Source organism: Microcaecilia unicolor, chromosome 9 (genome assembly GCF_901765095.1).
Source record: "Microcaecilia unicolor chromosome 9, aMicUni1.1, whole genome shotgun sequence".
Classification (NCBI taxonomy): Eukaryota; Metazoa; Chordata; class Amphibia; order Gymnophiona; family Siphonopidae; genus Microcaecilia; species Microcaecilia unicolor.
The window spans coordinates 212435199-212449866 of NC_044039.1; the positions used below are offsets into that span (position 1 = coordinate 212435199).

The following is a 14668-nucleotide window of genomic DNA, read 5'->3' on the forward strand; positions in this document are numbered from 1 at the left end:
AACCACTAGGCCACTCCTCCACTCTTCCTCTTGGGGGGGGGGGGCCTGAAAAGAGGTGATGTGGAGTATTTTTTTTCTCTTTGTTCTTTTTCTGTTTGTTTATGGTTTGTGGCACCTGCAGAAGTCAACGGGATGTATGTATGTGTATATTTATTTATTTATTTGTGACATTTATATCCCGCGTTATCCCGAACAAGTTTGAGTTCACTGTGGCTTACAATGAACAATATAGGATACATAACAAAGAATAATGCATAAGAAAGTAATTTGTAAGAATCCAATATTACAAAACAGTATCATAAACATACTGGGATAACGATGGATGTTTAACATTTAGAAAATCTATTATGAATAAGAAATTGCACATGAAGCAAAGAGAAAGTTAATGGTAAATAGAGTAATAACTACTTCCGGTAGTAATGAATTGTTTGAGATATGGTTGTTCTTTGTGAGGGTTTATTTGAATAGGAACTATTTGAGGACTTTGCGGAATCTAGTATATTCCTGTATATTTCTTATTTTGGGTGGTCAGGAGTTCCACCATTTGGTTCCTAGGTAAGTGAAGTCTGCAAAGTGGACAGTTTTATAGATCACTTTTTGGCAATTTGGGATGTGTAGGCTGAGATAGTTTCTTGCCTCATATTTCTTGTATAATAATTTTTATTATCATTTGTATTAAACTTTAACAGGTATAGCAAACTGTCAAGTTAACACAACCATAATAGTCATACAGATATAATCATTTCAAACTTAATCTAATACAATCTGGCTTACTTAGACCTCAAAGCCTAATAAGGCGAAGGAAAACGGGGGGCAGGAATTAGTGAAGTTTAACAAAAAAAAAACAAATTATCAAATAATTTCTCCAAAATTATGGAGTCGTATTTCTCTACATTTCTTTTAACTCTGACTCTGTTCTACTTCTAGAAAGGATTTAAGCTGATCAGGAATATAAAAAACATATTTTGTCTGATTAAGCCTTATGAGACATTTACACGGGTAAGCCAAGAGGAAAGTTCCCCCTTTATCAACAACTTTTGAACTCATAGAGAGAAACATTTTTCTGTTTTCTTGAGTTGATTTTGTCACATCGGGGTAAAGCCAAATCTTTTGACCTGCAAAACTATGATTAGTTGAGTTAAAGTATAATCTCATAATTGCATTCAGGTCTTGCTGAAAAACAAAGGACACCAACAGTGTCCCTCTTTCACTTGCATCATCTATAGATTTCTCCAAAATAGCTGTGACGTTTTGTAAATTATTTGATATCTCTCCTTCAACCTTTTTCATTGTGCTAGGTATATAATAAATCTTATTTAATGGAGGAACTACTTCCTGTGAATAATTCAAGTTTTCTTTCAAGAATCTAACAAACATATCAATTGGAGATACACCCAACAGTCTAGGAAAATTTAAAACACGTAAGTTCAATCTCCTGTTATAGTTCTCCATTTGTTCAATCTTCCTTCTAATATCCAAATTATCCTTAATCACAGCCACCTTGAAATCTACAGTCTGCTTAGTCTCTTTCTGTAAGGCCTCAATTCTTGTGGAAAAATCTTGCTTAGCCATATCCAGAGAGTCTTTCACTTCTTTCACGTGTAAATTTAAAGATTTTACCTCTTCTGAGGAGCGTCCCAAGGCTTTTTCAATGTCTAAGAGCTTCCGCCAAATCCTGTCCAGATTTACCTCTGTGTCTCGTCCTGCAATCGCTGTTGTCTCAGCTCTGCCGCGTTCCCCTATGGGCCTCTCTGAATTGCCCCTTCCGGGCTCCAGAGTAGACCCCGCGCGGCTGGCAATCGTTGCAGGGCACAGAGGAGGCATCGAGCATGGCGGGGAAAGAGATATTTCAGCTTCCAGCGGGGGGACCGCTTCACCAATTCCCCCCGTCAAGGAATCCACACTGCCTCCACGAGAAAGAGCGGGGAAGAAGTGCTCGAGTCCTTGTCCTACCGGTGTAGACGTTCCCGAAGGTAGGGGAATCCCTCGGAGCGTCACCTTACGCTTAGTGTGCGGCATAGCACCAGGAATTGTTTAGTTGGAAGGAAAGGGTCAGAGCTCACTTCCAACACATCCGCTCACGACGCCATCTTGTCGCGCCCCCCTCTTGCCTCATATTTAGTGTTTCTTTGGGGTAAGTTTATTAGTGATACCATATAGTCTGGAGCTGTGTCGTTTAAGATTTGAAAGATAAAGGTTCATAATTGGAAGGTGATTCTCGTTTTGATGGGAAGCCAGTGTAATTTGATTAATAAAGGGGAGGCACGTTCAAAACAAGATTTTATATATGAACCTGGCTGCAGTTTGAAATAATGAGTTTTACATTTTACTTTTTCTGCCTTCCCAACCCATGCCTGCTTTTAGCGTCTGTGTCCTGGCCATTTACACAAGGAAACGCTGCAGTTTCCAAGTGATGAACCAAACATTTCCGTCTCTTTCAGGCCAGTCCTCTTAGCACTGTATGTGAATGAGGGGGGTCCAGAGCCCAAGGCGAGGGGGCACATTTTAGCCCCCCGCTGCCACCGACCCCCACCCCTCTGCCATTGCCGACCCCCGCCACCAAATTTGCCCCCCCCCGGCCGACAACTCGCCGTCGCCTACCTTTGCTGGCAGGGGACCCCAACCCCCACCAGCCGAGGTCCTCTTCTTTCTGCAAAAGGCTTCCTTTCTTTCTGACGTCCTGCACGTAGTGCGTGCAGGACATCAGACTCACAGAACGAAGCCTTGCAGATCAGCTGATCGGCAAGGCTTCGTTCTGCGAGTCTGACGTCCTGCACGTTGTACATACAGGACGTCAGAAACAGAAGGAAGCTTTTGCGGAAAGAAGAGGATCTCGGCTGGCGGGGGTTGGGGTCCCCCGCCCGCAAAGGCAGGCGACGGTGACGGCGGGAGGGGGGGTCAAGAGGGTCGTCGGCATGGCGGTCCAGGGCCAAATCTACGGGGCCCAGGCCCCACGTAGCTACGCCACTGATGTGAATGCAGCTGATAAGACACAGATTTTAAAATCATAGCAAGCATTCAAGTGCACAAAAGCCAGAGCTGCATCAGAGAAGAGTAACAATTAGCTGTCTGGGACAGACTGGAGGAATTAAGTAGTTCCTTGATCATAGGCTGGTTAAGGTGGTAGCTTCAAGGAACAAATCAATGTTAAGAAAAATGCAAATAATCAGCAACATACTCCTTGGACAGCCTATGTCCCCCACTCCTCCTTTACCTCATTCTGTTCCTTTCCGCAGGGCCTCGTTGCTTCCGGCATGCTGAATGGCTATCCCCTCTGGAAGGACGTGTTCACCTTTGGATCACACAATGGCTGGGCTGCCATCGGCACACGATCCTTTGAGCCGGCACAGTTCGACAACTTCTCCGTGGATGCCAGCTAAAACCTTGGGAGGTGTGTGTCTGCTAAATGGTGTCACTTTACTACTACTTAACATTTCTAGAGCGCTACTAGGGTTACGCAGCGCTGTACAAATTAACGAATAAGGACGGTCCCTGCTCAGAAGAGCTTACAATCTAAAGGATGAAATGTCAAGTTGGGGTAGTTGAGATTTCCTGAGAAGAGGTGTAGTGATTAGGTGCCGAAGGCGACATTGAAGAGGTGGGCTTTGAGCAATGATTTGAAGATGGGTAGGGAGGGGGCCCGGTGTATGGGCTCAGGGAGTTTGTTCCAAGCATGGGGTGAGGCGAGGTGAAGCCTAGAGTTGGCGGTGGTCGAGAAGGGTACTGAAAGGAGGGATTTGTCTTGAGAGCGGAAGTTACGGGTAGGAACATAAGGGGAGATGAGGGTAGAGAGGTAAGGAGGGGCTGTAGATCGAGTGCATTTGTAGGTGAGTAAGAGAAGCTTGAACTGTATGCGGTACCTGATTGGAAGCCAGTGAAGTGACTTGAGGAGAGGGGTGGTATGAGTATATCGGTTAAGGCGGAAGATAAGACGTGCGGCAGAGTTCTGAATGGACTGAAGGGGGGATAGAAGTGGGAGGCCAGTGAGGAGTAGGTTGCAGTAGTCAAGGCAAGAGGTAATGATAGAGTAGATGAGAGTTTGGGCGGTGTGCTCGGAGAGGAAGGGGCGAATTTTGCTAATGTTATAGAGGAAGAAGCGACAGGTCTTGGCTATCTGCTGGATATGCGCAGAGAAGGAGAGGGAGGAGTCGAAGATGACACCGAGGTTGCGGGCAGATGAGATGGGGACGATGAGGGTGTTATCAACTGAGATAGAGAGTGAAGGGAGAGGAGAAGTGGGTTTGGCTGGGAAAACAATAAGTTCAGTCTTGGCCATGTTCAGTTTCAGGTGGCGGTTGGACATCCAGGCAGCAATGGCTTTCTGGTTGTCTTTGAGATGCTGCGTAAGATATCTATATCTATATTTATCTATCTATATATTTATATATATTTTTTTCTTTAAACATCTATGCACAGAAGATAGAATGCAGATCACTGGCTGATTATTCACTGGGGCTGATGCCATCCTGAGTCTTTTATAATACTTTTTTTTTTAATCTTGATTCACTGATAATACTGTCTGTACGTTCAAAAAGGTAACAATTTACAAATTGTCTCATAAGTACGTAAGTATTGCCACACTGGGGCAGACCAAAGGTCCATCAAGCCCAGCATCCTTTTTCCAACAGTGGCCAATCCAGGTCACAAATACCTGGCAAGATCCCCAAAAAGTACAAAACATTTTATACTGCTCATCCCAGAAATAGTGGATTTTCCCCAAGTTCATTCAATAACGGTCTATGGACTTTTCCTTTAGGAAGCCGGCCAAACCTTTTTTAAACTCTGCTAAGCTAACCGCCTTTACCACATTCTCTAGCAACGAATTCCAAAAAGGGGGGGGGGGGGGGGTCGAGAGGTTCGTCGGCAGGGGGTCCAAGGCCAAATCTACGGGGGCCCAGGCCCCTGTGGCCCCACATAGCTACGCCCCTGGTTGGATGTGTGTTGGGAGGGGGGATTGATGCATCGCAAAGCAAGAATTGGCTCAGAGCGACACAACTCCTTGAGCTCATACTGGTTGCCTGACTGGCTGAGCCCAGGATTTATAACTTTTAAGGGACAATTTTTGATATATATCTTTATCATATGCACAAAAATGACCAGTATATAAAATCACTTTTTAAAAAAAAAACTAGGTCTGATGGAAAAGTAAGTGCAATGGCATGTTGGTGCCGCTTGTGACACGGTCTGTGCAGACTGTAGGTGGAGTCTGCAAATAACATGTGCTGATTATATTCAGTTTATTTATTGGGCTTTTATTAACCGCCTTTATGAAGAGATTCACCCAAGGCAGTGTACAGCAGGTATAATTTAACATAAAACTTACAATGTTGTTAACAGCATAACAATAGTGAAATGACCAAGAATAAACATAAATACAATAAATGAGGTAAACTTGAAAAAAGCAAATTGAAACCTATCAAAAAAGATATAGTGGAATTAGAAAAGGTGCAGAGAAGGGCGACAAAAATGATAAAGGGGATGGGACGACTTCCCTATGAGGAAAGGCTAAAGCGGCTAGGGCTCTTCAGCTTGGAGAAAAGGCGGCTGAGGGAAGATATGATAGAGGTTTATAAAATAATGAGTGGAGTTGAACGGGTAGATGTGAAGCGTCTGTTCGCGCTTTTCAAAAATACTAGGACTAGGGGGCATGCGATGAAGCTACAATGTAGTAAATTTTAAAACAAATCGGAGAAATTTTTCTTCACTCAACGTGTAATTAAACTCTGGAATTCGTTGCTAGAGAATGTGGTAAAGGCGGTTAGCTTAGCAGAGTTTAAAAAAGGTTTGGACGGCTTCCTAAAGGAAAAGTCCATAGACCGTTATTAAATGGACTTGGGGAAAATCCACTATTTCTGGGATGAGCAGTATAAAATGTTTTTGTACATTTTTGGGATCTTGCCGGGTATTTGTGACCTGGATTGGCCACTGTTGGAAACAGGATGCTGGGCTTGATGGACCTTTGGTCTCTCCCGGTATGGCAATACTTATGTACCTTGAACCATGATCAAAAATATACACATTTAACAGCACTGAAGTTCAAATAACAGAGATGTAATACAATGAGTATAATACTCATGAAATATCTAATAAGCTCACTGAAGTTAAAACATTCAAATAACATTGCTATGATACTAATGCTTTTCTACAATACAACTTACCCTATAGCTGAGGGGCCAAGTGCAGATATATAGATGGGGACAAGATGCGTGGTATACATGCGTGGGATAAGCATAAAGGAATCCTGTGCCGAAGGAATGGATCCTCAGGAGCTTAGTCAAGATCGGGAGGCGGGGCTGGTGGTTGGGAGGTGGGGATAGTGCTGGGCAGACTTATACGGTCTGTGCCAGAGCCGGTGGTTGGGAGGTGGGGATAGTGCTGGGCAGACTTATATGGTCTGTGCCAGAGCCGGTGGTTGGGAGGCGGGGCTGGTGGTTGGGAGGCGGGGATAGTGCTGGGCAGACTTATATGGTCTGTGCCAGAGCCGGTGGTTGGGAGGCGGGGCTGGTGGTTGGGAGGCGGGGATAGTGCTGGACAGACTTGTACGGTCTGTGCCAGAGCCGGTGGTTGGGAGGCGGGGCTGGTGGTTGGGAGGCGGGGATAGTGCTGGACAGACTTGTACGGTTGATTGTTGTCAGTCTGACAGATAGGGATTTGAACCAAGTAAATACCGTGCTACTGTTACCTGTTTCTGCCAGTCTTGTATGCATGATGTTATATGATCCACAGTGCCAAAGGCTGCTGAGAAATCCAGCGGCACTAGTATAGAGGCGGATCCCCCTGTTACGGTTTCTGTGCAGATCATCAAGAAGGGACACGGGAGACGTCTGTTCTATTTCCAGTTCTGAAGCCAGATTGACATGGGTCTAGCCACTTACTTTCAATATATGCTAATCCTACATGCCTACTTGTGAACTGTATATGCAAACATTTACACATGTTCTTGAGCATTCACAGCACACTTTCTGCCACTTGTGTTAGTAATTTAAGACACATCCTGAGGCATATTTTCAAAGCACTTAGCCTTCCAAAGCTCCATAGGTTTCTATGGAACTTTGGAAGGCTAAGTGCTTTGAAAATATGCCTCATCGATGTCTGTTTATAAAATAGCACCAAAGTAGGTGCCTGCTTGGCCTCTTACCCTAGGTGCTCTGTTAGAAAATTTCACTCTTAATGCCTAGTTAGATGTTTTACATTTCAGAGGCTCCAGGTATGGGATTCCCTTTATTAATCTATTTGAAGCTATTGCATGTGCTTGCTATTGCCCAAAAAAAATGTGACTGAAGCACTTGACCTTATCTTTCTCTTCCAGGCCCCTGTTGCTCCATGAACCCTGAGGTAGAAACAGACGAGTAGCTTCTGCAGTGACTAAGACTATAATTTCGCCCTTCTGCTGGTTAAAGGCGGTACGAACAGGCACATGACACACTGAAGCTCCATCTGGTTTTCTCTGCAATTTGCATAACCACCATAGAGTAATATGTATATATGTTAAAAAAAAATATATATATATATGTTTAAAAAAACCGTGATGCTACATAAGCACAAAACAGATCAACTGACCAAGGATGAACTACTGAAGTTTTATGAAATGGAAGTCAATCACATGTTTGTTCAGTCACTTAAATTAGCACATAAGAACCGCCACGCTGGGAAAAGACCAAAGGTCCATCAAGCCCAGCACTCTGTCTCCGACAGAGGCCAATCCAGGCCCCAAGAACCTGGTAAAAAAAACCCCAAATTTAATAACGATCAATGGACTTTTCCTTCAGGAATCTATCCAGACCCCCTTTAAACTCAGCAAAGCCAGCTGCCGTCACTACATAACCACATAAGCACTGCCACGCTGGGAAAAGACCAACGGTCCATCAAGCCCAGCACTCTGTCTCCGACAGCGGCCAATCCAGGCCCCAAGAACCTGGTAAAAAAACCCCCAAATTTAATAACGATCAATGGACTTTTCCTTCAGGAATCTATCCAGACCCCCTTTAAACTCAGCAAAGCCAGCTGCCGTCACTACATAACCACATAAGCACCGCCACGCTGGGAAAAGACCAACGGTCCATCAAGCCCAGCACTCTGTCTCCGACAGCGGCCAATCCAGGCCCCAAGAACCTGGCAAAAAAACCCCAAATTTAATAACGATCAATGGACTTTTCCTTCAGAAATCTGTCCAGACCCCCCCTTTAAACTCAGCAAGGCCAGCTGCCGTCACTACATAACCACATAAGCACCGCCACGCTGGGAAAAGACCAACGGTCCATCAAGCCCAGCACTCTGTCTCCGACAGCGGCCAATCCAGGCCCCAAGAACCTGGCAAAAAAACCCCAAATTTAATAACGATCAATGGACTTTTCCTTCAGAAATCTGTCCAGACCCCCCCTTTAAACTCAGCAAGGCCAGCTGCCGTCACTACATAACCACATAAGCACCGCCACGCTGGGAAAAGACCAACGGTCCATCAAGCCCAGCACTCTGTCTCCGACAGCGGCCAATCCAGGCCCCAAGAACCTGGCAAAAAAACCCCAAATTTAATAACGATCAATGGACTTTTCCTTCAGAAATCTGTCCAGACCCCCCCTTTAAACTCAGCAAGGCCAGCTGCCGTCACTACATAACCACATAAGCACCGCCACGCTGGGAAAAGACCAACGGTCCATCAAGCCCAGCACTCTGTCTCCGACAGCGGCCAATCCAGGCCCCAAGAACCTGGCAAAAAACCCCCAAATTTAATAACGATCAATGGACTTTTCCTTCAGAAATCTGTCCAGACCCCCCTTTAAACTCAGCAAGGCCAGCTGCAGTCACTACCTTCTCTGGCTTCATAATACCGATCCATTAACTACCGCTGAAAATACATTCTGCTTTTTGCCACTGGTGGCATTCAGCCGAGTGGGCAGCATGTACTATGATTCTGACAAGAGGGGCAGAGTGGCTGCACATCTTTCGATCCTGCTGTTTGTCTCTCCTTTGTATCCTCTTGTTGTCCCGTCACTCCGCTACAAAGCAGTTATTTTCCTGGCCGTTTTCCCACCCAAGTGGTGGCAGGGAACCAAGGGTGACGGTGTAATCTAGAATTAGATTTGTTTGAAAGAAATTCAGGCAGTGTAAAGGAAAGATATTGGGGGGAGGGGAATGGAGGACGTCACCTGTGTATGGGTGATGATGGTGCGTCTCTTCCAGAATCTGTTAATACACATGTGAAGCCAAAGGCAAAGCAGAATTAGAGGGTGGGGGTCTTCAAGTACATTTTTTTTTTTAATACCCAATGTTTGTGAAAAGGCAACATTGCCCCATCCAGGCTGTGCCTCCTGAGTTTAGCTAGTCGGCCTGACTGGGCGGGTCTATGGGGAAAGGTAGTGTGCTGAGGGGGAGGAGTTTTGTGTATCAGGCATTGCCTTCCCCTGATACGTGAATAGGCAGAAATGCAGAGAAGCCTTTTCTGACCTGGCCTTTATCTGGTACCTGTTCTTGTTTCTCGCAGGGGAATTTCCTCCGGTAGAAACGCATCATGCCCTTTTAATTTAAATAGTGCATTTCAGAGGATTGTTAGCGATAATTCTGTGCACTTTAAGACTTCCCCTAGTTGTAAGTGAAAGCTTTCCTGGTGTCATGGTGCATTACAGCCTTGCACTAATCTACCTCTTCACACCTTTAATCAACTCAAGTGCTGAGTTCATGAGATTTTAATGTAGAATGTAGGTTCTAGTCATATTACTCTTGGATTGTAACACTACTAAATATCTGGTGTGAGAGAGAAGCAGCCTGTATAACTCTGAACCTCCAGATTTGTTCTAGCAGGTGTGCTCTCATAATTGCGTCGTCATTGTTAAAAGCTGCTAAGGGTGGTTGTCATTTCCTGGTGACATTTACACTGCGCTATAATACGAAGGGACCAGCTACGCAGCCAGGGAATTTGTGGTGGGTAGACTGTGTGAAGCATTCAGTTGACTGTACTGAATTCGGAAACCCTCAACCTCACTTAACTAGCTTTCTAATAAATTGGCCTTGGTTGTCGGGATAAATGCCAGCAAGTTCTTTTGATTGTCTGATTATTGGTTTTCCCATCTGTACTTGCATTTCAGATGGTTTTTCTGTGTCCGCAGTATGTAGTCTCTTGGCCAGTAGTCTGTGAGTCCTAAGGTCAGCCCCCAGTAGACGCACGGTTGGTCTGTTCTGTAAGCATGGACTTCCAGGAAAATCCGCCAAAGGCGGAGAACTCGAACGCCCCATGGGAGACACAAGGTAAAAGAAAAAGTGGGATGTTTGACCATGGAAACCAAAGACTGGAAAGATGGATTCTTCAAAAAAACAAACAACAAACGCTTGTTTTTTTGAAGACTCCATCTTTCCAGTCTTTGGTTTCCGTGGTCAAACATCCCACTTTTTCTTTTACCAGCATGGACTTCCAGCCATGCAGTTCCAAGCAGCGGTGACTGTACGTGTTGCAGTAAGTCCCTCTCGGCTCTATTCAGTAGTTTTGGCTTTTTGGAATGAGTTCACTAGGAGGCAAGTCCATAATTAAGGAGCAGTTCTGTGACATAGTAACATAGTAGATGACGGCAGAAAAAGACCTGCACGACCCATCCATTCTGCCCAACAAGATAACTCATATGTGCTACTTTTTGTGTAAACCCTACTTTGATTTGTACCTGTGCTCTTCAGGGCACAGACCGTATAAGTCTGCCCAGCACTATCCCCTCCTCCCAACCACCAGCCCCACCTCCCAACCACCGGCTCTGGCACAGACCGTATAAATCTGCCCAACACTATCCCCGCCTCCCATCAACCAGCCCTGCCTCACGATCTTGACTAAGCTCCTGAGGATCCATTCCTTCTGCACAGGATTCCTTTATGCTTATCCCACGCATGTTTGAATTCTGTTATCGTTTTCATTTCCACCACCTCCCGCGGGAGGGCATTCCAAGCATCCACCACTCTCTCCGTGAAAAAATACTTTCTGACATTTTTCTTGAGTCTGCCCCCCTTCAATCTAATTTCATGTCCTCTAGTTCTACCATCTTCCCATCTCCGGAAAAGGTTCGGTTGCGGATTAATACCTTTCAAATATTTGAACGTCTGTATCATGTCACCCCTGTTTCTCCTTTCCTCTAAAGTATACACGTTCAGGTTGGCAAGTCTCTCCTTGTACGGTTTGCAACGTAAATCCCATATCATTTTCGTAGCTTTTTTTTTTCCCACCGCATCCAGTCTTTTTACATCCTTAGCTAGATACTGCCTCCAAAACTGAACACAGTACTCCAAGTGGGGCCTCACCAATGTGTACGTTGTTTTTAATGAGTGCCTTAAAAATAAGTATTTTAGCAAGGAATTGGTTTTTCTATAAATACTAGACTTTGAGCCCGTAAAAACGGGCTATTATAGGAAGGGGGGGTTGAAAGGCCCGTCCCCACCGCCGAGTTCGCCGCTGCCCCTCCCCCTCCGAGTTCGCACCCCCACCACCGAGCCGTCACCACCCACCTTCCACCCGGCCGGGCCCTCGCTCCGCTATTGAAACAGCGAGGGTCCGGGAACGCAGCACTGAGCTCTGCTGAGCTGCCGACGTCGGCCTTCGTTCTTCTTCTCTGCCTGCAGCTGTCTGTCCCGCCCTCGTGTGACGTGATGTAACGTCGTCGAGGGCGGGACAAAGGCAGAGAAGAAGAAGGAAGGGCGATGTCGGCAGCTCAGCAGAGCTCAGTGCTGCGTTCCCGGACCCTCGCTGACCGGGTAGAAGGTGGGTGGCGGTGGCGACTCGGGTGGGGGGAGCGTTAGACGGCGGTGTCCCTCCCTCAGCAATGCGCAGTACAGACCCTCTGTGTTCCGCCCCCCCGTCATCACGTATTGACGTGGGGGCGGGGCAGAGAAGGTCTCTACTGCGCATTTGCGAGTGAGTACGGTCACTCGCCGTTTATATGTTTGATAAAACCTGGGACATCAATATTCTTTGCAGCAGAAATTCAGCTGTATGAGATCGTTCTATGGGTTTAAAACTGCCCTGAGCAGTGCAAATGCTCAGTCCGAGAGGGTCTGTTTTATGAATCTTTGCACTATGTATAAACATTCCATGTTTTCTGAAAATGCTAACATCTTGGTTTGAGATAAAGCACTTTGGAAGGCTGTTGGATTTTTTTTTCTTTTTTTGCAATTTGTTGAGATTTTTGGTCATTTTAAACCAGTTAATCAGAAAAGCCGTCTTTTACAGTTGTCCTGTATAATGCTGGGTGAATGGGAAGGTGTGATTTCTGTGTTGGGGGTTGGGAACGGTGGGATTTATATGGATCAATGGAAATTCAGAGAAGCAATAAAATTGATTTTCAAACAAGTTTGTGGTACTGGATTTTGTGAGCACCTACTGTTTTAGTCGCTTTCCACTCTGCCTCATACCCCACATGTACCTCTCTGGATAAAAAAAAAAGAGGAAAAGGCCTGAATTTTATGTCTGTGTGTTTGTGAGGTGGTGGGGGGGGGGGGGGGGGGGTTGTGTTGTGTTGTGTTGTGTTAGTTGTGTCAGAGCCTGACTGCGCTGTGTGTAGTTGGGGATAAAGGAAAGGAATTTTAGAACATGTGAATTTATATATATATATATGTTTAAATGATTTTTATTAATTTTCAGAAACATATACAATCAAACTTTACTACCCGCCCTTTCCCTCCCCCCCCCTCCCCCCCCTTGGAGGTAATTCAGTCTCTTAACCTGTTAATCAAGTCCGTGCTTTGCTTTTCACATGTTCATTAAATGGCCTCGCGCTCTAGGAGTCAATGTGTCCAAAAAGGGGCCCCATCTGCGAAAGAATCTTTTCTCTCTGGCGGGGGGTTGTCGTTTTGCTTCCAACCTTTCAAATCTCATAAGTTGTATCATCTCCCCTCTCCAAGACTGAAGCAAGGGAGCTTTTATGGACAGCCATGATTTTAAAATGTTTAACTTGGCCACAATTATAGCACGAAGCGAGAATTCACGCATGCCTTGTGGGATTGGTTTAATTATTTGCAGTTTTCCAAACAGCATCTCCGGGCTGGGTTGCCAGCCAGTCTTCCAAGCATGTGAGATCCATTTCAAAAGTCTGTCCCAAAAGGTACGTATTTGCGGGCAGGCCCAAAACATATGTCCAAGAGTGGCTCCTACAGCCCCACATTTTGGGCATGCCCCATCTGGGGATAAGCCCATGTGAAAGGCCCGCCTTGGCGGTATATATGCTCTGAGCGCTACCTTGTACTGCATCTCCCAGTGTCTTGAGGATTGGGTTATGTGCCTCAGTCCCAAGATGTGTTCCTTTACTGTTGCAGCTTTTATAGTTACTCCCAGCTCCGCACTCCATGCCTCTGCCAGCTTTCCAGTGTCAAGTTCTGTATTTGCATCTTTAAGGTGTCTATGATGGAATTTCAATGGAACCTTCTGCTGGGATCTGATGGTATATGCCTCCGCCAACTCCTCCTGGACATCCTCAGTCAAATCGTCCCAGGGTAAACCGGTGATGTAATGTTTCAATTGAAAATAGTAAAAAATGTCCGATGGTAGTAGTTGATATCTTTTTTGTAATTCCCCAAAGGGCTGAATCTTTCCTTCCGCTGTCAACACCTGTGCCAAAAAGGTCAGTCCCTGCGTTTTCCATCTCCGATAAGCACTATGTAGCTGCCCTGGTGGAAAATCCAAATTCCCACATATGGGCAAGTACGGTGTCGTCTTTGCTGAAAAGCGGTGTAGTCTGCAAACCCATCTCCAGACCGCTCGTGCTGATGTGAAGATTCCTGTGTCCACAAACTCCTTACTTATTATCGCTTTTGAAGCATGCAACATGTATCCCGGATGTACATGCTGTAGCGCTGCCGTTTCTATTGCTGTGGCCGAAAAGTAGCTCGTTCCTCTGAGCCAGTCATTTATGTGGCGCATGCCACTCGCTATTGTTAAATGTCTGATGTTCAAAAGCCCCAAGCCCCCATATTCCACTGGAGTGTGAAGTATCCACAATGGTATTCGTGCCTGTTTCCCCCGCCAGAGGAAACGTTGGATGACTCTCGTCCATTTCTTTTCCGCTGAAGTTGTTAGGAATAGCGGAAGTACCTGAAAAACATATAGCCACCTAGGCACTATCATCATATTAATTATAGCAATACGACCCAACAAAGAAAGTGGGTAGTCATGCCACAATTGCAATCTTGTGCATGTGTCCCTCATCAAACCGGAAACATTTAGGTGGTACAATTGTGTTAAATCTTTTGGTATACGGACCCCCAGATACCTAATTTCGCTATCCACCCAATTCACCTTAAGTTGCCTAGAGCTGGGAGTCCCTTCCCCATGCACCATCATGGCTGTTGACTTTGCAAGGTTGAGGGTGAACCCCGATAGTTGGCTATATCTCTCAATTATATTTAATAATATCGGGAGTGCTTCATTAGGGTTAGTGTTCAAGACCAGCAGGTCATCGACAAATGCTAACACTTTAATCTCATTGGCTCCTATCTTAGCCCCTTGTATTGCCCTTTCCAATTTTATGGCTCTGAGCAGGGGTTCCAGCGCTATGATGAATAATAAGGGCGATAAGGGGCATCCCTGACGTATCCCCCTGCATATCTGAAAATTCTCACTTTTAACTTCATTAAGAAGGATCGCAGCTGAGGGCTCTGTGTATAATGCAGTGACAGCCTCATAAAACCAGCCTTGAAAGCCCAT

General features: G+C 45.5%; 1 protein-coding gene across 3 annotated transcripts in view; it reads left to right on the top strand.

The window, feature by feature from the left end:
- GALC (galactosylceramidase) overlaps positions 1 to 7469 on the top strand; it is a 152818-nt gene extending 145349 nt beyond the window's left edge. For 2 of the 3 annotated variants that reach the window (XM_030214067.1, XM_030214065.1), the window contains exons 17-18: positions 3237 to 3391; positions 7310 to 7469. In XM_030214067.1, the coding sequence (XP_030069927.1) occupies positions 3237 to 3380 (144 nt within the window). In that variant the 3' untranslated portion in view covers positions 3381 to 3391; positions 7310 to 7469. Of the gene's footprint in view, positions 1 to 3236; positions 3392 to 7307 lie in introns of all 3 variants that reach the window. The other variant, XM_030214066.1, reaches the window with a different exon arrangement.
- Positions 7470 to 14668: the final 7199 nt, after the last annotated feature.